Source organism: Dendrobium catenatum, unplaced genomic scaffold (assembly GCF_001605985.2).
Source record: "Dendrobium catenatum unplaced genomic scaffold, ASM160598v2 fragScaff_scaffold_488, whole genome shotgun sequence".
In the NCBI taxonomy this organism is placed as follows: Eukaryota; Viridiplantae; Streptophyta; class Magnoliopsida; order Asparagales; family Orchidaceae; genus Dendrobium; species Dendrobium catenatum.
The window spans coordinates 1,014,575-1,036,750 of NW_021318950.1; the positions used below are offsets into that span (position 1 = coordinate 1,014,575).

Genomic DNA, 22,176 nt, shown 5'->3' on the forward strand with positions numbered 1-22,176 from the left:
TCTTAGAGTTTGGTTCTGAGTTCAATAACCTCATGTAATAGTAAGCAGAAGTTTTGGAGGAGCTTCAAATTATTACACATGAAGGGAAAAGTGACGTGTGTTTGTTGACTTTGTGTTTCAACAAACAAAGAAGGGGAGAGAACCTAGGATTTGGTCCTAAAATTAAAGGACTCATGTAACGATATGTTTAAAGGCTTGAGGAGCCTTAGAACATCTTGCATGAGAAGATATTTGTTGGTTTTATGTTCCAACAACGAGGATAGAAGAGCTTGGGATTTGGTTCCAAGTTTCAAATGATTCATGCGCTCTAACACTTGGAGCTTTGAGAACGCTCCAAGCATTCTACATGAAGGAGGATTGTTTATTTGTTAATTTCATTTCTTAACAAATAAAGGTTTGGACTTAGGATTACCCTAAGGTCTTGAAGGCTCATATGATAGAATAATTTAGAGCTTTGAGGGTGATCCAAAATATAACACATGAAGGGGATATTTGTTGGTTTCATGCTCCAACAGACAAGGTGGAAGAACTTGGAAGTTGGTTCCAAGTTCAAGGTCTCTTAGTATGCATTTAGGATTTTAGGGGAAACCAAGTTGACATACACAAGAAGGGAAAATGGTGTTGACTTGTTGATTTTGTGTCAACAAGAGAAATAAAATGAACCTAGGATTTTCATCCTAAGGTTACAGGATTTATACAATGAAGTGTTTGGAGCTTTGAGGAAGCTTCACACGTCATGTATAAGAGAGAAATGATTTGTAGTTTTGGAACTACGGATCAAGAAGCAATCACCGAGTTTGTACTCGATGATATAAGCTCATCTACCTAAGTTGGGTTAGGTAAATATGATAGGCTCATCTACCTAAGTTGGGAAGGTTCCAAAATTATCACACATGAAAGGGGATGGTAGTTATTTGTTGATTTTGGGTCTCAACAAAACAGTTGTGACTTAGGATTTGATCCTAAAGTTTTGACGTTTCATGTAATAGAACATTTAGAGCTTGGAGAGGCTCCAAAATGTCACACATGGAGGTGGATACGTTTGAACTCATACTTTAAAAAAAAATGTTTGAACTCATGCAACATAGAGCTTAAAACTTTTGAGGAAGTTCTAAGTATCAAGTTTGAAGGAGGACATGCTTGAGAAAGGAAATTCCGTATTCTTCCATGAATGTTTTGGACTCATGGAAAGAAGAGATGATTGCTAAAGCTTTGAAATTTTTTCTAAATCAATTTTGACATGATCTAGGGGACTTGGAAGCTTCTAGGGATATCCTAAATATCAGTTTTGACAAGATCTAGGAGAAACCTAAAAGTAAGCATGTGATGGTTCAAACCCTAAACTTTGAGCTTTGTAAAGTATCACATATGATCTTGATTGGCTATGCACATTATGAAATCATCAACATAAACCTTTGAGAGTAATGTGAAGGATTTCACAATGAGGTAGAAATTGTTTTGGGCTGCTCAAATTCATTTGCGTGCATTTGTCATAATTTACAAAGAGCTACAAGTTCTAATATACGTATGCTTCTAGTGTGTTAAAGGCACAACATTGAGTTTTCGAATTTAGAGATTTGCACAATTAAGAACAATCAACTACCCAATCTTGCGAAATATTACACATAACCTCAATCACAGTGCTCCTCATATATTGATTAAGTTCATGACAAACATTTGCAAAAACTCAAAGAAATTCTTAAACTCCAACATATGCACATTCATGTAACCATAAATCATTTTCTTGATAATTTATGTGTAAATGAAATGTGCATGTAATTTGAACAAGTTACAAGTTTTAAAAGAATTCCTTATACATGTTCTCTCCAATTTAGGGTATCACATAAACAAACTTTTATATTTTCAACACAAGACAAAGTGTAGTCATCGGTGTTGGAAACCTATTAACTACACTAAATTAGTTTATCCAACATTTGAAATTGAACAAGTATGTTTACATAATTTCACAAATCTTAGATGAAACACAAACTCAACAAATGCAATTTAACGCACTAGATCGATTTTGTCTCGATATTAGCATTAGGGGAAACAAACTTGACCTACAATGCAATGAAACCTACACTTCATCATACATTTTGGGATAGGAAGATATCATCAAAACCTATGGTTCATTGTAGGCGAAGGCTAAGCATGCGATATGACTGCAAAATCATGCATTTGAGAGGTGTTGGTTACCAATCCAACACCCCTATGCGCGTTAACATCCTCTCGGGATTCTCACATGAGAACCAACAAATGAAAACCACCAAGTTTCTACTGTTTTGCGAAGAGGACAACAAATGTGGGATTTTGGGAGAGCAAAAATTGAGGTTTCTAAGGACCTAGGGGTTGGGGACGTCAATCACACATCAAAGGCTAGGGTGCCTTAGGGTTTTTACTAAGTTTTTGAAATTTTACCTCACCCAGGCTGTCCAAGCGCTCCAATCCAAGCTCCAAGCAGCTCCGGGGAAAGAAGACTGCTGTCCTATTTGCTCTGGACGTCGTCACCGCTATCCAAGACACTCCGGGTGCCTCATTTGCTATCCAAGGCACTCCCAAGCCTCCAAACCGCAGTTTGGGAGGTTTCGAAGGCTTCCCTTGCTGTTTGGAAACTTCCAACAGCTCCCTCGACTGCTGCGAACTCGTCAGAGTTGAAATAGGATGGGGAAAGAGGCTCCCTCCGGACTAAAAGCCGCATAAATCCAAACTTAGATAGAGTTGGAGCCCTCAAGTCGGACAAGGGTCGGGAATAGGGGCTGCGGCTTCGGCTGATCAGATGAATATGGGAAAAGACCCCCTGGGAAGCTCGTTCGAAAGCCCAGACGCGGTCGGGCCTGGTTTCCACTCAGCTAGGCGGGCCGCGGACGGAGCGACCATAAACGGCGAGTGGGGTAGGAGGCGCGGATGGAGGCTTGCTGGAGCTTCTCCCTCTCGCTCTCTCTCTTTTGTTTCTGGACGGATAGAACACGGCGGAGCTGAATGGCTCCCCCCTTCTCATTTCGTTCTCTTTGAGGCGCACGCACGGTGCCAGCCCCCCCAAATTGCCAATCCCGCCTTCTCATTGCGTGAAACGAGAGAATTTCCACTTGAGTGGATTCTCTGCCAAAATTGATGTGAAATTGGGTGGGATTTGAGGTGAGATCTCAGCCCTTGATCTCAATTTTTGAAGGCTAGCCCAAATTGACTAATTTGGACTAAAATAAAGCTCGAATTGGACTCGACCCGAACCGATTTGGGTTGGTTTGTGTCCGATTTGGTCCGCTCAATTTAATTTCATGAAATTAAACTTGAATCGACGTCGAATTGCTTCGAATTACGTCGAACTGCGCTCGACGAGGCTCGATTGGATTTTATTTGATTTTAATTGAATTAAATTGAATTAAATTTGGGTCTAATTTGAGTTAATTGAATCTTGATTCTGATCAATTAAGTTGATCGAGCGCCATCGAGCCTAGTCGGGCTCGAATCGGCTCGATTCGAGTTGAATCGACATGAAAATGTACGTCAACATTAGCTAATAAGTATGATGGAGCAATGAAAATCTAAAACATGTCATGACAAGGTGTTGGCATTTAATTGTTAATGACATCTATTTTTTCCAACTTCTCTTCTTTGAATGTCACTCCCTTTATGTATTTGTATAATATAAAGCTATACAATTTTTCACTTCAACTTTCATTTTTGTGGAAGTTTTTTTCAAAGATTCTTTATTTTTAGAGAACATGTTATCCTTTTTTTTTAATATTCTTATTAAATACTGAAATGGTCTTTATGTCTAGTTTATCAGGGATAAAATGACTGGCTTTGCAGAAGTTATGGTTAATTTTGTCACATCAAGCTACAAACCTGAGATGCTGGATCCTCTTGTTAGGAGGATTTCTACTATACCTGAAGTGGTTCGTGTGGCCTTCGAAATCCTTACTTTTTATTGACTTCACCAACATAAGCTTTTTAAAATCTTTTTCGAGGCATCACTTTGTTAAACAATCAATGGAATTTTCACATTATGTGAAAAATTGTAAACAAGATGATCAACAAACGTGTTTGCAGTTTCTTACTAATTCTATTATGTGAGGCCCAAGTCTTATGTTAATGCAATGTATTTTACTATTCTTTTCACTTATAATTGATGTATAATTTTCGGGATTTCTTTGATTTGTTACTATAAAATTTGATTATTAGCTGACCCCACATAGTGTGATAAATGCTTGTTATTGTTGTTATTATTGTTATAAAATTTGATTATTATTTTTTTCTCATGTTACTGGACATAGGTTAGTGTCATGAATAATGTGACTTCATCTGTTGGTAATACATCTGTTGGGGAGCAAGAGTACACTCTTTATGGAAAATCAACCATTAACGAATTGTTAAGAGGACTTACATTCAACGTTTCAGCCAATTCTTTTTTCCAGACGAATTCTTACCAGGCAAGGATATTAATTGCAATGATGATTTTCACTTTTTTGATTACTGCGATTCCTGAATATCTCCTGTAGAATATGGTATTGAATACATGATTGTATTTGGTGCTAAACATGATGAATTTGTGGGTATTCAAGCTTGTTTGCTGATGTTTTGTTTTTCCATTGCTTAAATTTGCACAGTTTATTTATATTTTACTATGGTCTATGTTTAAAATTGCGTATTTGGGTATTGAGGAGTTTTTCATTCGCGAGGCGAGGCGTAAGCCTGCAGGCGTTTTGAGGTGTAAGCCTCAAAATCAAAAGATTGCATAAACATAAAATGATAAATTTTTAATATACTAATGAGTGAATAATATAAAACATAAAAAAACATAAGATATGAAGTGAAATCAAAATATCCCAATAATAAGACAACATGAAATATAGTTCAACTCAAAATTCTATCTTTCCCAAATCCCAGTATTCTTTTCATTAACATATAATTCAAATTTCCAAAAATAAATAGCAATGATATATCACATAAGAACTCATAAGTCATCACCACTGTCATCACTAAGGGGTTCTTTATTTGAATCATCATTATGATGAACTGCTCTCTCCTCTTCCTCCTCTCCTATTGAGTCCAATGTCGGGCATTTACTTCAAGATTTATGTAAGTTTTAATATATATAGTGTGAGATGTAAGCCTTATGCCAGTGAGGCGAGGTGGACCTCAAGGCGGACCTCAACCAAGTTGAGGCGCAAGCCTCATAAAAAAAACTCGAGGCGTAAGCATCGAGGCGTTTTTTATTGGAATTGCGCAAAGGCGGGCCTCAAGGCGAGCCACATATTGCGCAATTTTAAACCATGACTATGGTTATTGGTAATACAATTAAGTATGAGATCTTGGAAGGAAAAGTTGAAGGCCAATGCTAGCATGATTTTTGGTTCTTCAGTAGTTTTTAAATAAACTAGTATTAATTTATAATGCATCTCTGCACAGAAACGATAGTTGATGAAGGATTCTTTCATACCAATCCAAATAGTTCGGATGGTAGTGATAATGATGTTTTTTTTCCCATTTTGGTTCTTCATTCTATCTTGAGAGAAATATAGGAATGTTGTGGCGGAGGGCTCTTGTTTCTTTTGAAAATGTTCTCTCAATTCCAAAGTATGAACATGAGTTGTTTGACGCTGGATGGTTCAAGTTAGAGTTTTCTAATGCAACTATTACCATGCTTTGTATGAAAAATCATATTAGGGAACTTGAGATATAAGATAACAAATCACTAAATAATTTGATAATTTGCTTTCTTTAAATGTAAATAGTAAATATAAAAGTTATAATTCAAATGATTATGATATACTTGCGTAAATTCAAAAGAAATTAACAAGAATTTTGAACCATTTAAAATAAAAAGCTATTATAATTTAATTCTTGTCTCACGTTGGTACTAAGAGATGACTTTCCCCAGAATTAGGTACTCACACTTATATTACTCTCGAATTAATCACACAGCCAACTTATATGAATGAGATTGAAAACTTGAAAGAGAAATTTTTGTTCAATTAAAATTGTGACATGCTAGAGCTGTCACTTGTGTTCAAACACAAGGTGGTTTGACCAAGTATTTCCTATTTCTACTGTATTACATCAAGGATCAGCCTTAAGCCCATATGTTTTTGTTTTGGTCATGGTTGTTCTCACTAGATAGTTGCACGAGGTTGTATCGTGGTGTAAGCTCTTCTTGTGGATAAGACTAGAGAGGGAGTTGAAGGTAAACTTGAATTTTGGAGGTCAACCTTAGAGTTTAAAAGTTTTCTTTTGAGTTGAGTAGATCTAAAATTGAATATATGAAGTATAATTTTAGTAGTAAATAGATCTAGTGGGGGAGTGTGACTTTGGGCGATCAAGTCATTAATAAAATTACATGTTTTTGATATTGTGCGTCTATTGTTCAGAGTGATGGTGAAATAGATGGAGATATTATTAGCAAAATTCAAGTTTGATGGTTGAAGTGAAAAAATGCATCGGGCTTGTTGTGTGATAGAAAAGTCTCCCTCAAACTTAAGGAAAAATTCTATAAGATGGTGGTGAGACCTGCAATGTTTATGGTGCAGAATGTTGGCATTAAAAGAGAAGCATAATATTAAGTTAAGTGTTGCAGAGATGAGGATTAAAAGAGAAGCATAATATTAAGTTAAGTGTTGCAGAGATGAGGATGCTCATGTGGATGAGTGACTTTACTCTTAGAGATAGGATACGAAATGAGCATATATGTGGAAGGGTTGGAGTAGCTCTAGTGGAAGATAAGATTAAAGAGAGTCACCTTAGATGGTTTGGTCATATAAAGTGACGACTTTTCGATGACCCGGTTAGGAAAGTAGATGTATTCGATTTGGCTTTTGTTAAGAAAAGTAGAGGTAGACCTAAAAAGGCTTGTTTAGAAAATATTAGAAATAACCTTTATTTATTAGATTTAAATGAGAATTTAACTCTTAACATGAGACAATGCAGAAAAAAGATTCATGTAGCCGACCCCACGTAGTGTGATAAAGGCTTGATGATGTTATTGTTGTTGTGAAATTGTGACATGCCGGTGAATCTATATTTATAGACTTCTCATCCTAGGGTTTGTAGATATTTGGCACAAAATCAACTCCATTTAAGTTTTAATTCAATCGCAAAAGATAAGAATCAATTAAAATTTTAATTTGGAATATCAAATAAACTTAATATCTAACTATCGAAGCACATCATTAAACCTATAAGCAATATCATATATTTATAGATAATAGAAATCCACAGACATTGCAACCCAGAACCGCAACTTTCACAAGAATCCTGCTAGCTTAAGGAATGAGATTAGGATGTGTAGTCATAAGGCTTGGGATCAGGATAAGTTGCAAATACCTACTGTACCATAATAAAAAACACAGAGAATGGGCAAAAGGAGCCATAATCATCCTGTAGTAGAAAAAAGTCATAAGTGGATAATGGCAAGTTCCACCACCCAAATGTCAAATAGCAATCCACTATATGATTCAACCGACACTGTACCAACTCATATGAACAAACCTAATGCTAGGAAAATATAAATAAATCTCTTTTTCTTAAGACCACATTATTAATGTGTTTTAATTACAGAAATAACAATTAGGGTCTACTGCTAAGAAATATGAAATAAATCTCTTTTGCTCAATACCATAATTATTAATGTGTTTTAATTACAAAATTAACAACTAAGGTAGAAAACAACCGATTAATGAAAACTTATAAACTTTGCTTAGATCATTGTTTGATATTATGTTTTGGCGAGGTTAAATGATGACGACATCGTTAGTGGTTTCGACGCGTGTACCACCGGAGATCGACGGCCACGATCAGGAGTTTATATTTTGAATCATTTTTTATATTAGTTTATTTTATTTTTTTAGTTTTATTGTTTTACCCTTATGGATAGTCATTTGATATTGTAGCCCCGAGGGCATTTATGTCTTTTAGTTTTAATTTCATTTTGGCCTATTTATAGGAGGCCTCATGCATTGTAGGAGGATGATTATTGATGAATGAAAAATTCTCTCTTGTTGATCTCTTTGTGAGTTCATGAAATTTTACAAGATCTCTTTGTGAGTTCATGAAATTTTCCAAGATCTCTTTGTGAGTTCTTGAGGAGATAGTATTGTGGATCTCTTTGTGAGTTCTTGTGGAAGTGGTGTTCAAGGTTTGTAGTTTGATAAATTTATTTTCCCGATCCTCAAAACCCCTCTTCCCCTTCTCTCCCTAGCCGAATTTCTTCTCCCCACCCAAATTTCCCCCACCGGCCTTCATAAGCCCACCATCGGCCACCCAGGCCGATCCCGCCCTCGGCGGCTCTGCCAGTCTCCCCGGCCGGCTGTCATCCCGCCGGCTCCAGGCGGCTGGATCCAGGCCACCAACCTTGCCGCCGGCCCCTTGGATCCTCCCTCTTGTTTGAATTTCAAATTTCTCTTGATTAATTCACTTTCCTAATTAGCTTCTCTCCGGTTAAGAAAGTCAGTTAAGAGGATTAAAGTCTATTTTGAAATTCAAATTTTGTTTCCCTCTCCTATTAAACCTATTTGGGAAGTTACATAAAATATAATCAAATCTGAAATTAAATTTCAAATTTGATTAGGTTTTATTTACTTAACCTTGGGTCCCACTTACTTAACTCCTAAGCTTCTCTCCCCTCCCCCATATGTCCGGCCCCTTTAATGGGCTCTTCTCTCTCCCAAATTACATTAAAAGCTCCACCAAATCAACCCTTAATTATCTCCACAATTAACTCCCCTTGTCATTATTGGATTAATTTGAAATTTCAAATTAATCTCCCTCCAAAACCACTTGAAGCTGAAATTAATTTCAGTTTTCTAAATTCCTCCCTCTCCCCCCTAGCTCACGGCTATGCCCTCCTCTCTCTCCAAACCGCCACCTCCACTTTTCTCCTCCCATCATTGCTTGCCGAGTTCCACCAAGAGAAGATTCTCGTACCACCAAATACATCCACACCTGATGCGGGCAAGAAATCCGGGGGATGGGGCACCTGAGGACCTCCGCCCACAGAAACGACGGACAAACGACTACAAGCTCGTCAAATGAGACGAACAAACTCTTACATTTCAAACCTAAAATAAACTTAGAAATTTAAGAACAAAATTACAACAACAAATTGAAATTAAACGACTTTCAAACTCAAAACGAAATTAAAGACACCTTAAACTTGCTTCACTTAGAGAAGAAGGATACAGATGGAGTGGCATTTGCGGAGAGACGAAAGTGGTTAGAAGCCAAGACGAAGGTTGGAAAGAGCTCGCAAGATTTCCGGAGGGGATGAGAAAGAAGGTGGACAAAGCTCGCAAGCTTTTCCAAGCAAACCCGCAGGTTATAGCTATTCCAAAAATAACATATCATTCAATTTTTAAAACAATACAAACCATCTCATATATATATGTATGAGAAGAGAATACGAAAAGACTTGGCATTGAATTCACACACAAATCCAAGCACACACAAGCATGGAAATCCCTCCATGTATTCACGGAAAACAGCCCAACCCAGGAACCGAAGGAGCCACCACGGGAGCCGAAGAGAGCGCACGGAACCAAGGCGCCAAAGCCACGGGAAAACCCCCAGGCTCGGAAAACCAGCAGTCGGCTGGAAATCCAAGGGCCATGGCACGGAAAACAGCAGCCCACCGTGGAAGCCAAGGAGCCACGGCATGGGAAATAACACTTCTTGGAATTACAAAGGCCGGTTTGGAATTCCATTAGAATTCCAAGAGAAAAACATAATTAAAGACATAAAAATAATAAAAATTATATTTAATAAAAAGATAACTATGAACTAAAATGTTAGGTAATAATGAGCTAATCCTTAGTTCAATAAGTGAACTAAAGACCAACTCATAAATGAGCTAAAATTTCATCTCAATTTTGATTGAGCTTGTAAACTTGAGGGAGGCAAAAATTGATTTATTTTGGACATGAGTTGACCCCCCTTGTCTACATCATACTCCCCTTCTTGAGAACTCATCTCCCGATGAGTTAGCTTTGGTTTCTTTCGAGGAGGTGAAGACGGTGCATCCAATTCATTGATCAAATCTTCATACTTCTTCATGATCTTATCTCAAAATCGATCTCGTAAACGCTGCTTTTTCTTGAAGTACCTTTCTGTTCGTATGTGCATCCATGATTGAAGTTTGTATAGTTCATACTCCATAGGATTTGTTGATTTTGATGGAATCCACCTATCCATAGGATCTTCAATTTCTGCATGCTTGCTTTCTTCTGTCTTTTTGTCTTTTTTTATTTTTTTTTGACGACTGAAACAAGACTAAAAAAACAAGACTCAAAGAAAGACTAAAAAAAAACTCAATCTAAATTTAGACTCACAATAAGACTCACGAGAATTACAACAACTGTTATGAATCACTAAGATTTTTCTTGACAAACAAAACTTGACAAACAAACTCACGAACCTAAGACTTCCTAACTTGCTCTGATACCAAAAATGATGCGGGCAAGAAATCCGGGGGATGGGGCACCCGAGGACCTCCGCCCACAGAAACGACGGACAAACGACTACAAGCTCGTCAAATGAGACGAACAAACTCTTACATTTCAAACCTAAAATAAACTTAGAAATTTAAGAACAAAATTACAACAACAAATTGAAATTAAACAACTTTCAAACTTAAATCGAAATAAAAGACAACCTAAACTTGCTTCACTTAGAGAAGAATGATACAGATGGAGTGGCACTTGCGGAGATACGAAAGAGGTTAGAAGCCAAGACGAAGGTTGGAAAGAGCTCGCAAGATTTCCGGAGGGGATGAGAAAGAAGGTGGACAAAGCTCGCAAGCTTTTCCAAGCAAACCCACATGTTATAGCTTTTCCAAAAATAACATATCATTCAATTTTTAAAACAATACAAACCATCTCATATATATCGGTATGAGAAGAGAATACGAAAAGACTTGACATTGAATTTACACACGAATCCAAGCACACACAAGCATGGAAATCCCCCCATTCATTCACGGAAAACAGCCCAACCCAGGAACCGAAGGAGCCACCACGGGAGTTGAAGAGGCCGTAAGGAACCAAGGCGCCAAAGACACGGGAAAACCCCCAGGCTCGAAAAACCAGCAGCCGGCCGGAAATCCAAGGGCCATGGCACGGAAAATAGCAGCCCACCGTGGAAGCCAAGGAGCCACGGCATGGGAAATAACACTTCTTGGAATTCCAAAGGCCGGTTTGGAATTCCAAGAGAAACATAATTAAAGACATAAAAACAATAAAAATTACATTTAATAAAAGATAACTAGAACTAAAATGTTAGCTAATAATGAGCTAACCCTTAGTTCAATAAGTGAACTAAAGACCAGCTCATAAATGAGCTAACATTTCAGCTTAATTTTGATTGAGCTTGTAAACTCGAGAGAGGTCAAAAATTGATTTATTTTGGACATGAGTTGACCCCCCCCCTTTGTCTACATCAACACCGCACAGACATCTCATAGTCATGAATGGTCGATCCGGAGCGTGATTACGGCATTGCATACGATCATCAAGGCGACATTGACGTCATCCGATTGCCATTCTTTGACGTTGGATTCGGCTCCGACCCCACCGTTGAGGATTACTTGAATCAGATTCTTCCTCACCTTGTGGACATCCTCGACGAGCAACTTCCGGCGGACGAGTGGATCATCAATGGCCGAACACCTTCTTCTCCAAATCCGACTTCCTCCCTGGCGGCTAGCCCCCTCAGCATTACTTGTCTAATAGTGGCATCATTGAGTTTGTGCGCCATCCTCTTCTGCTAACCGAGTGAATCCAAGAGTGAAAGTGAGGGACTTCGAGGTGAAGGATCTATATCTTAAGCCTTGGATTTTTGTTAAGAGCCATTTGCTTTATTACTTATTGGATTAATTTTGTTTGTTTCATATTGCTTCTAAATGTAATTGATTGACGTTGCTTAGTTCTTCTATGGAAATTTCTTGCGATCTATCTTGAAAAGCATTTGTTTAAAATTAGCAACGCAAGTTCACAAGTTATTAATTTTCTAACAAGCAATTCTTGTCTATCGCATTTAGTTTCACATCGTTAAATATGTGAATTCATATCAAATTTATCCCACTTGAATTAATTCAGCTCCAATGAATTAAGCATTTGATATTCATCAAATTTACATCCTAGCAATCCAACTTCATCAAGCAGGTCAAGAGTGTATTTGTGTTGGGGGACAGTTTCTTTCCTTGAATTCAACAAACTCCATTCTTAATAAGTATTTTAATGTTCCCAAGTATTTTATTTCAAAGTTCATAGCATGGCCTTTCTTCAGATTTTGTAATTCATCAATTTCATCACCTATTATTATGTCATCAACGTAAACAATTTAGAAGGATTTTTACCTTCTTTTCAGTGTTTATAGAATATAATATGATGAATTTGACTCTTATTGTACCCATGGTTCATTAACGCCTTCCTAAATTACTTGGACCACGCCCTTGGGGATTGCTAGATGCCATACTTGCAAACTTTTTCTTCATCAAGCTTCTTCGCAAACCCAAGAGATAGGCTCATATAGACATTTTTCTCTAAATCTCCATTTAGAAAGACTTTTTTTTTACATCCAATTGATATATAGGCCAATTGTAATTCACGGCCACGAAGAATTCGAATAAAGTTCATTTTGACAACTGGAGCAAATTTTTTTGGTTGTTAGTTTAAAGGTTTGTGTAAAACCTTATGCTACAAGTCCAGCTTTATTCCCCCGCTCACTATCATTAACCTTGCATTTAATTATAAATATCCACTTGCAACCTATGACCTTTGTGTCCTTAAGCTTGTCATAAATAATAAGAATGTTGGAGTTTATGAAGTGGGAGCAGACTAGGAAATGATATTGATTAAGAAAACTCTGGAGGGTAATCATTGTGGATTCTATGTGAATAACAAATTCGAGTCTATTTTTTAATTCCACTTGTAAATTGCTTGACTTCAGGAGGCAGCAGGATTGATATATTATTCACATGCATGATGATTTCAGGGTTAAAGAGATGCAAATCTTCATCTTTTCATCTGTTATTATTGTATACCTTTTCTGGAAAATGGTGTATTTTGTGGTTGTTATTTTTCGTTAAAATCATATAGATGAGGTTTTGTAAGCATAGTTTATTTTAATTATATTTTTCTCAAGCTAACGCATTGTCTTCTTCTGATGGGAGCTCCTACTCTTTCTCTTAAACTTTTGTTTTTTTTTTTTAACTTTTATAAAACTTGACTGATTGTTATAGTTTTCTATCGTTTTCTTGGATCAAGCATCCCAATATGCATTTTTCCATTTTCAGTTCTCTTCCAAATTATGCATTTAGGCTCTATCTTGTTTAAACCAATATGCGTCATAGGAAAGATACTGATTAACATGCCCAGGCTTAAACGTACTTGTTAGAAACTCAAAATTCTGTAAAAGAGGCTGCTATTATTTCCTCATTTACTCTATGAGTTCTGTTTTGTTATATTTTTTCATTCTATAAAGATTGCGGCAATGAGCATGCCTTGATTGACTCTTATATTTGCATTAGCACTTTGATGCACTCTGAGTAGGTAATTTTACTTTTCTAGGCTGAGGTTTTATATAAGTTGATAGAAGATTTTGCTAATCTCAAGGGAGACCTATCAGAGATTGTGTTGGATCTCTTTTGTGGAACTGGAACTATTGGATTGACTCTTGCAAGAAGGTGTGATTCCATTTCTGATAAATGTTACCGGACAAGCATTGTCTTCCTTCAATCTCTGATGATTAATAGTTTGTGTAAATAACCCATCCAATTTTTTCAGGGTGAGACATGTCTATGGATTTGAAGTTGTTAAACAAGCTGTCTCAGATGCTCGTCAAAATGCTGTGCTCAATGGCATCCATAATGCCACATTCATTCAAGGAGACCTCAATAAAATTGATGGTGATTTTGGGAAAGAATTCCCAAAACCTGACATTGTCATCTCAGGTTCTGTATTAATTTTTTTTAATTTTTAACTTGCCTCTGAATCTTTATTTGATTCCCTGTTATTTCTGGATGTTTTAGATTGCTAATTCTGGTAAGCATAACATGTACATCTTAAATTAAACAAATGATCGGCTTCTTCCTCTTCTTTCAAATAAGTTGGGATTTGATCAAGGAGTGCACAATATTCAAGGAGAAAGGGTACCGTGATCATTCTATTGTGAAGTTCCCAGGGAAGGGTGGTAGGTGGGCGAGTCATTATGAAGGCTTACTTGAGAATGAAAATGTTGAACAAACTCATAGTTTTAAGAGAAAAGTTCTTTTGAAGCAGTAGAATTAGCTTCTTTTTTTAATTACTTCATTAATCTCTAAGCTTGGAAACTAGAACTATCTTTCCTGTTGATAGCGCAACATTGTTTCTCTTAAGCTGTTGAACCGAAGAGCATACCCTAATTGAGGAGTTTCACTGATTAAATGTTTTTGCCAAATTTTCAGATCCTAATCGACCAGGCATGCACTTGAAGCTCATTAAATATCTACTTAATCTTCAGGCTTCACGTATTATCTATATTTCCTGCAATCCAGCAACCTGTGCGCGTGACCTTGATTACCTTTGCCATGGTCTGGTAAGTATTTTACTTGTTCTCAGCTTGCCATAGTGTATCAGCGTTTTGATGGCACTAAACTATTGATAACTGTTTGCAGCCTGAGAAAAATTTAAGTGGGTGCTATCGGTTAAAATGTGTACAACCAGTGGACATGTTCCCTCACACGCCACACATTGAGTGTATCTGTGTACTGGAGCTCTGTTAGCTATCGGCATATTTTATTAACCTGGTTTAGTGTGAAGCTGGGATCCCATGGTGTTAGCGTCCGGGCTTGCAGTTCTCACAAAGAATTCGGTTCATCTTGAAGAATTACTATAGAGAGGTAGCAGGTTATCAGTTCACATATCAAAATAAGCTCTATTTTTTTGGTTGCTTTTAAATGTTATGCAAACATCATAGTAAGATAGGTGATGCGGACATCGGCACGAAGATCTGGCGCATCTATCACAGGAGGCGTCGTAAATTGACGGCTCTAATTTAAGTTGTCATTTATGAATTATTTTCTGCATTTTAGTTTCTATTTTATGTTATTTTCTATTTTACCTCTAGGTTAATTTATTTGAGTGTTGTGGCCCAAGGGGCATTTTTGTAATTTTCTATTTTCCCATGTTATGGCCTATAAATAAGGGCCTTAAGCTATTGTAATGATGGTTGATTAATATGAAATTTTTTTTCCCACACTTGTGTTCTTCTTGTAAGAGAGCGTTAGTGAGATTCCTATGAGAGGAATCGAAGTTGTCACCAGCCGCAGGATGGGTCCGGGCTCGTGATTTGAGTCCCTTGGAGAAGGGCAATCGTATCACCCACCAACCTTGGAGACGGCCGGGTTCGTTGGTTTTATTCTTTTCGTTATCTTTTCATTTTCTCCTTGTCGACATCCCCATCTCCTCCTTCCACCGCCACCGGCCCCTTCCTCCTTCCCATTGAACCACCAGTTTTAACAACCCCTCCATCACCCCAACCGAGAACCCCCACCTTTGCTCCAATTATTAGTTGCCTTTCCTAAATTGGAGGGATTAAGTTAACGAAGGATTTGAATTCAAAATTCAAATTTGAATTCAAATTTATTTATTGCTTAATTCATTCTTAATAATTAGGCATTTAATGATGTCTTTAATTCTGAAATAAAATCTCAGAATTTTGAATTCAAAAATCCCGCCGGCCTCCCTTAATCCTTCCCTTGTAATCAATTAGTTTCCAATTAGGGAAGAGCTCTTCATTAATGCAAATTTGAATTCCAAAATTTGAATTCGAATTAGCATTATTCACACCATTAATCTCTCCCACCATTTAAGCCAATCGTCATTAATTCTCAAATCTAAATTTAAATTCAGATTTAAGACATTAATTCCCTCAAATCACTCTCCAAATTAAATCACCTCCACCTTGGCTTCACTCACATTTATTACCTTTTTCCCCTTTTTGCTCCAGCCGAAATTCCCTATGCCGTTGTCTGTTTGATTAATGGTTTGATTTTCCAGCAACTAGCAATTTCCAATTAATTGTTTCTTAAACTCTAAGTCCCTCATTTGGAAACAATTTCAATTGCTGTATTTCCTCTCTTGGCCGAAAGCTTCCCAGGCTATCACGTGGAATTCCTCCACTAGAAGATCCCGTGAACAAAATCTTGCCTAAGCATTACTTCCTAATCTAGTTCCCAAACTCCTCCCGTGAAGCATTCATTCTACTTGGAACCTGAGAATTTTCTCAGGTTTTGGCACAAAAACCTGAAGAAAAAAATTCAGATTTTGTGAGCTGGAATAAATTCAGATTTATTTCAGTTTTGCAAGGAACAATTTCAGATTACGGAGAGGAGATCCTCTCCGTAGCAAAGCCGTGTGCTTTTCGTTCTACATCAATAGGATATCAGAGCAGAAACTAATAATGCAACAATACAAAATAAGTTTAACAATATGATTTTCTATCTCAAACTTCCACTGTGCAACATCTAAATAAAAGCATATCAAGTAATTAGCTACCAAGATAATAATTTGTATAACTAGAAGTCCTCAACATTCTCATCACTCAAGGGGTCTTCATTAGAATTGCATAATGAATTCTTTTCAATGTTCTCTCAATCTACCTTCTCATCTTCAATGTAATTCATCTTCCTTTTCCTTTATTAGAAATAATAATAAAAAAAAATGTTAATTAAAATTTAAAACAATGATTATGTTGATAGTTATAGCTTTAAATATCTACCTTTTTATGATTATTATTTTTTATATCTTGATGGTTTGTGTTAGATATATTTGTCTTGCTTCTATCTCTATCAAAGAAATCAACATTATGATTATTTTGTTACAAAATAGATGGTGTGACTTAATTATCATCATTCATAAATCATTCTGATGAAAAATCATTATAAAGTAAGGTATCTTTATCACATTTAAAGCATTTTTTTTTTAATTTCTATCATTTACTCTCTTGTTTTACATGATGTTAACCAAGAAGTTCATCCTTAAAGAAGTAAAATGATTTCTCTTTTTGGTATGAACTTGATTGTATGTAGTCCAATTTTGCTCACATCTATATGATGAACTTGTAGGGTCCAATACTTTTAACAGTACATTGCTATAGATTTGGAGTGCCATCACTATGTTGGATCCATCGTTCAATTCAAATGAATGATTGTAGATGAATTTACTTTTATTTTTTGCTTTGCTCAAGGCATTATTTTTATGCTGAGGTAAGTAATTGAAGTTTTTTAAAAATTAAATCCATGCAGTGTTCTGCAAGAGATGTGAAATACATATATTTTTTATTCTCCATCAACTTATTTCTAGCTGCTTTGTAAGTACTAGCATCATCTGTAATAACTTATTCCTCTAGATACTCTTCCATGCCCTCTATGACTCTTTAAAGAAGTCTACATATGTATTATGCATCATTGACTTGATCTGATACTTCAACTGACTTTACGAAATAGTATCGTGGGGATTGTTAATCAAAATATTGATCTAGCTTCTATTCTTGATAATAGACCAACCATCAGGTATAATCATTAATCCAATATGATTCCAAGTTTTTATAATCTTATCAATTTTTTTTAGTGTTGTTCAACTCCTTGAATACCCAACTTTTCAAATCATACATAAATGATATTTCATGCTGCAAACTTAAGTACCTATGTTATAGATCATGTTGAAATAACAAGGGGAGGTTGCCACATTAAATGGAGTAATATTCTCATAAAAGATCCTTTCGATATCCTTATAGATATGTCTGCATACCTCTAGTATTTTTAGAAGACATTCTATGGTCTACTCTCTCGACAACATCTACGTCATTCTCCATATTTACCATTTATTAATTCATAGGCCCTTTTGCACCTCTACATGACTTATGTAGCAAATAAGATGAGGAATTTTCGTCACTAGGCTTACTTCCATAATTAAAGCTAATATTTATTTTTTCATCGAACTATCGTTGTGCCAAAGGCTTTAACATTGTCACCTTGTTCATATATGCATGAATCTCCTCTTTCACCACCTTTGGCACTTTGACACATGTTGTAACATTCTTATGGAAGTCTAAAAAGGCTCTTTCATTCTTGTAACACGACATTTAACAACCTTTTCATAATAGCTGCACTTTAAATAAATATAATTCGTCATTGCTTCCATTGTCAACTAGCATGCTATGCTTACATGTCGGGTCATCGTGATGTTCTAATGTGCTCTTATCCTAACCTTTTTACCATTTTAGTAAACCCTAAAGATATTTAATCTTAAAAAAGTTGGAACAAATAAATAATCATAAAAGTAAAAACCCTACATGTCGGGTCATCGTGATGTTCTATTGTGCTCTTATCCTTACCTTTTTATCATTTTTGTAAACCCTAAAAATATTTAATCTTAAAAAGTTCGAACAAATAAATAATCATAAAAGTAAAAACCCTACATAAACAAAGCAAAAATTTTAGGTGTAGAAATAACCTCCACTACAAGAAAGTAGGATATGGAAATGATATATTTTATGGAGAGCTTAGATGATAATTGATTAATAATATTTTGAATGACAGTTGAGCTGTTAATAATGACGCCATTTACGTATACCAGCAAAAAGATTGAATACTTGGCTAAAGATGAACAATGAGGCATCAGCCTTAGAGTTAATGAACTCAATGATGAGCAGTATTTTCTCAAGTTCATTATATCATACCCATTGGGCCAATTTGAAACCGTAAAGAGCCTTATGTAGGTTAAAAACATAATTAGACTAATTGTATCAGTAAAGCTTGGTGGTTGGTTCTTTAAAACACTCTCCCGTAGGCCCAAGAAAGAGGACATTGCTGTCGTGAAGTCGTGTCATGGTTCATCATTTTGAGATAACGATGGTAATAACTAAATGAACTATTGTTGCTTTGAACACTAAATTGAAAGTCTCATTGTAGTCAATGCCTAGTGATCAATAGAGCCATTATTACTACATTTTATACAAAAGACTCATTTGCAGCCAACTAGATTGCAAGTATGGCCTAGCGGAACAAGGTCTCATGTACTATTACAAAGAAGCACATTGAATTCGTTTGATATAGCTTGGCACCATTCTTTTTTTTTTTTTTTTTTTAGAACTTGGGTTGCACATGTAGGCTTGAGGATGATTTGTGTTTTGGTTGTGGTGGCAAGAAAACACTTAGTGTTTAGTTATATGATATTAAATATTGCTAGTGTTTGTGATCGTGACATCAGATCATGGAAAGTATATCAGAGACGTGGCCGACGATCGACGACCACGATCACACTGATATATTTTTGATTCACTATATGTATTTGTTTTATTTGCATTTTCCATTTATACCCTTACTCAAGGGTCAGGTTATATGTAAGCCCTAGGGGCAATGTTGTCTTTAGTTCCCTTTCATTGTATGAGGCTATTTATAAGCCCCTTATGTTTATTTTCAAGTTAATGAAGAATTATAATGAAAATTTCTGCAACTTTGTATTTTTGTGAGAGCTTGGGAGCTTTGGAGAGAAATCCCTAGGAGAGGGAAACAGATCACCCACCAACCTTGGAAGCATCCGGGTTCATGGCTATTTTCTTCCCTATCCTTTCTTCTCTTCCTCCCTCCCTTCCCTTCCACCGTACGGCGAAGCTATTTCTCCCAAACCCATCGGCTTCCTCCAAGCCTTCTCACCGCTGGCCAACCCTAATCCCCATCCCACCTCTCGGCCAAGCTCCACACCACCCCCCCTTCCTACTCGGCTAACACCCCACCCTCCCCATCTCCAAGCCACCCAAATTCCCACCCTAACCCTAGCCTAGCCGCCGGCCTATCCCCTACTCCTTGCCTCCAAATTTAGAGGAATAAATAGGGAAACAATTAACTAATTTCCCTCTATCCTCCACCTCTTGAATCAAATTTCCCCCACCTCCCTCTCTAACCTAGCCGACCCTCCCCTAACTCCACCAAAATTTGAACCTAAACTCTCCCAAGTCTCCTACCTTGGCTGACCACCCTCCCAGCCCTTCTTCTACTTGGATTTCTTGGAGAAACTTCTCTCTCAAGGAGAATCCTCAAGGACAGCAAAGAATGTCTTTCACAATACTTCAACGCCACGTATCCTATGCATGGCCGATCCTGAACTCGACTGCGGCTTCGTCTACAATGAACAAAGATTCGTCGACATCCTCCGATCATCCTTCTTCGACGTCAATCCGTAGGTAGATAATTCAGTCTAGGAATACGTGGAGCGCATCGAAGAACAACTTTCCACTGTTTAGTGGCAAATCACCGCCCCACCAAGACAAGGGTGAACTCTTTTCCCCTCCTCAATTTCCTTCATATTCTCCTTCGATTATGGTTGTGTATCAAGCATAAGGAATCGTGCAAAGCTCTCTGCCAAAGCTTAGTAAACGTAGGGAAAACGTGAAGGGCTTTTATGCATCTAATATCGTTGTTAATCTAGGGATGCTATTGGAAATCCTCTATATTTGCTTATGTTGAATTTTATAATTGTTTTGTGATTCTAACTATTATTGTGTGACTTGGCCTAAACTTAGGCTCCCAATTCTTATTTTCCATTTTCGTTAACCGGCTAATGTCTAATTCTTATTTCTCTTATTTGAAAGCTTGCAAATTCTTATATCCATCATTTAAAGCATTCATAGTTCTACATCAGTTTGTAGGAGTTGTGCTGGTTTGGGTGAGTGGGTGATATGAGTGGAGAAATAAAGAGGTGGTGTAGGCATTGAGTTGAATGGGATGGTAGTTGAAGGGGTGTGATTGCAGGGTAAGGTAGAGGTAATTTGGGATGGGGAAGATGACAGTATATTTGAAAGGTTCAATATTGGAGACTTGCTTTGTATGGGAGGGGTTAAAGGTTGCAGAGGGGGGTTGATTATTATTGGAGTGGACTTTGTGTGCGTGAGACACAAGATGGTGTAGGTTAGTGTAGGGGTGTCAATTCGGGTCGACGGGTCGGGTTCGGGTCTGATTCCGTTCTCCCTTAAACTCAAACATTTTGAACGGACCAATGGCTACCCGACTTGACCCGGGAGTAAACGAGTCAACCCGAACCCGACCCGTTTAGATAAACAGGTCAAGAAATTAAACCCGGACTCGACCTGCATGGGTTGCCGGGTTGACCCGACCAAACCTGCGAACCCCTTTGACTAGGCCGCCCAACGGCAGGCGAGGCGATGCCAGAGACGCTGCAGTCTGCATGGAGGCCGGCGGACGGGCGGAGTGCGGACTTGACGGGACGTTGATGCAGCTGGTGGCCCGGTGTGTTGACGGCATCGCGGAGCCGGCGGGACGTTGACGGCAGCGCGAAATCACCGGACCCGACGCCCGACGGGACGTTGACGGCAGCGCGGAGTCGCCGTTCGCGGACTTAGGACTAGGCGAGTCCGCCAGTAGGCATTCCGCGTTCGAGAACTTAGGACTAGGCGAGTCCGGCGAGTCCAGGCTTTTTGTCCAATCCCTCTGAGGTAAAGCAGCAGAGGCTCAGGCTCTGACAAAGCAGAGTCAAATCCCTCAGGCCCGAGGCCTCCGTTCAGGAATTTAAATTCCCTCATGTCTAACGCGGGAAAATTAAAAATGGGAAATCGGGAAGACTGCAAAGGCGCCCAGCCGGGTTATCGGGTCAATTACGGGTTATTGGGTTGACTCGAACCCGACCCGTTTATTAAACGGGTCAAAAGTTGAGACCCGAACCCGACACGTTTGTTAAACGGGTCGACCCAAACCCGAATTTTTCGGGTCGGGTTCGGGTCGGGTTGTCGGGTCGGGTCAACTATTGACACCCCTAGGTTAGTGAATTACGTCTGAATGCTGATTGGAAATGCGTGGGATAATAAATTTGAAGACGGGGTAGGAGTGTAGGAGGAAAGTGAAAGGTCTTGATTGCGGGTGGAGTTGTGGAAGGAGAATTGCTTGGGTAGTTGTCAAATCTAGAGAAGGTGAGGAGGGTAATTATATTGTGATGATACCATAATTTTGACAAGGGAGGTTTGGAAATTGAGGAAAAAATGAAAAGTTTTCTTCAACCAAAATGAAATGTTTAGAAATATATAATTTTTAGAAGTTAGTTCATAATATTTGTATGCACTTTCAGTTAAAGAATAGCACAGGATGACACAAAGAGTGAATTTTGGTTCGATTTTGGCAGTATTATAGGGTCAAAA

The 22,176-nt window shown here is 37.6% G+C and overlaps 1 protein-coding gene across 6 annotated transcripts in view; it reads left to right on the forward strand.

The window, feature by feature from the left end:
• Nucleotides 1–22,176, forward strand: part of LOC110107900 (uncharacterized RNA methyltransferase BH0687) — a 48,969-nt gene that overhangs the window by 18,226 nt on the left and 8,567 nt on the right. For 4 of the 6 annotated variants that reach the window (XR_002304412.2, XR_002304413.2, XR_002304411.2 and 1 more), the window contains 6 exons: nucleotides 3,788–3,896; nucleotides 4,275–4,430; nucleotides 13,557–13,672; nucleotides 13,773–13,939; nucleotides 14,432–14,562; nucleotides 14,642–14,866. Coding sequence is in view for 1 of the 6 variants with exons in the window: in XM_020838342.2 (XP_020694001.1) it covers nucleotides 3,788–3,896; nucleotides 4,275–4,430; nucleotides 13,557–13,672; nucleotides 13,773–13,939; nucleotides 14,432–14,562; nucleotides 14,642–14,749 (787 nt within the window). In the remaining 5 variants the exon portion in view is untranslated. Of the gene's footprint in view, nucleotides 1–3,787; nucleotides 3,897–4,274; nucleotides 4,431–13,556; nucleotides 13,673–13,772; nucleotides 13,940–14,431; nucleotides 14,563–14,641; nucleotides 14,875–22,176 lie in introns of those variants that run through there. The other 2 variants (XR_003700580.1, XM_020838342.2) reach the window with 2 other exon arrangements.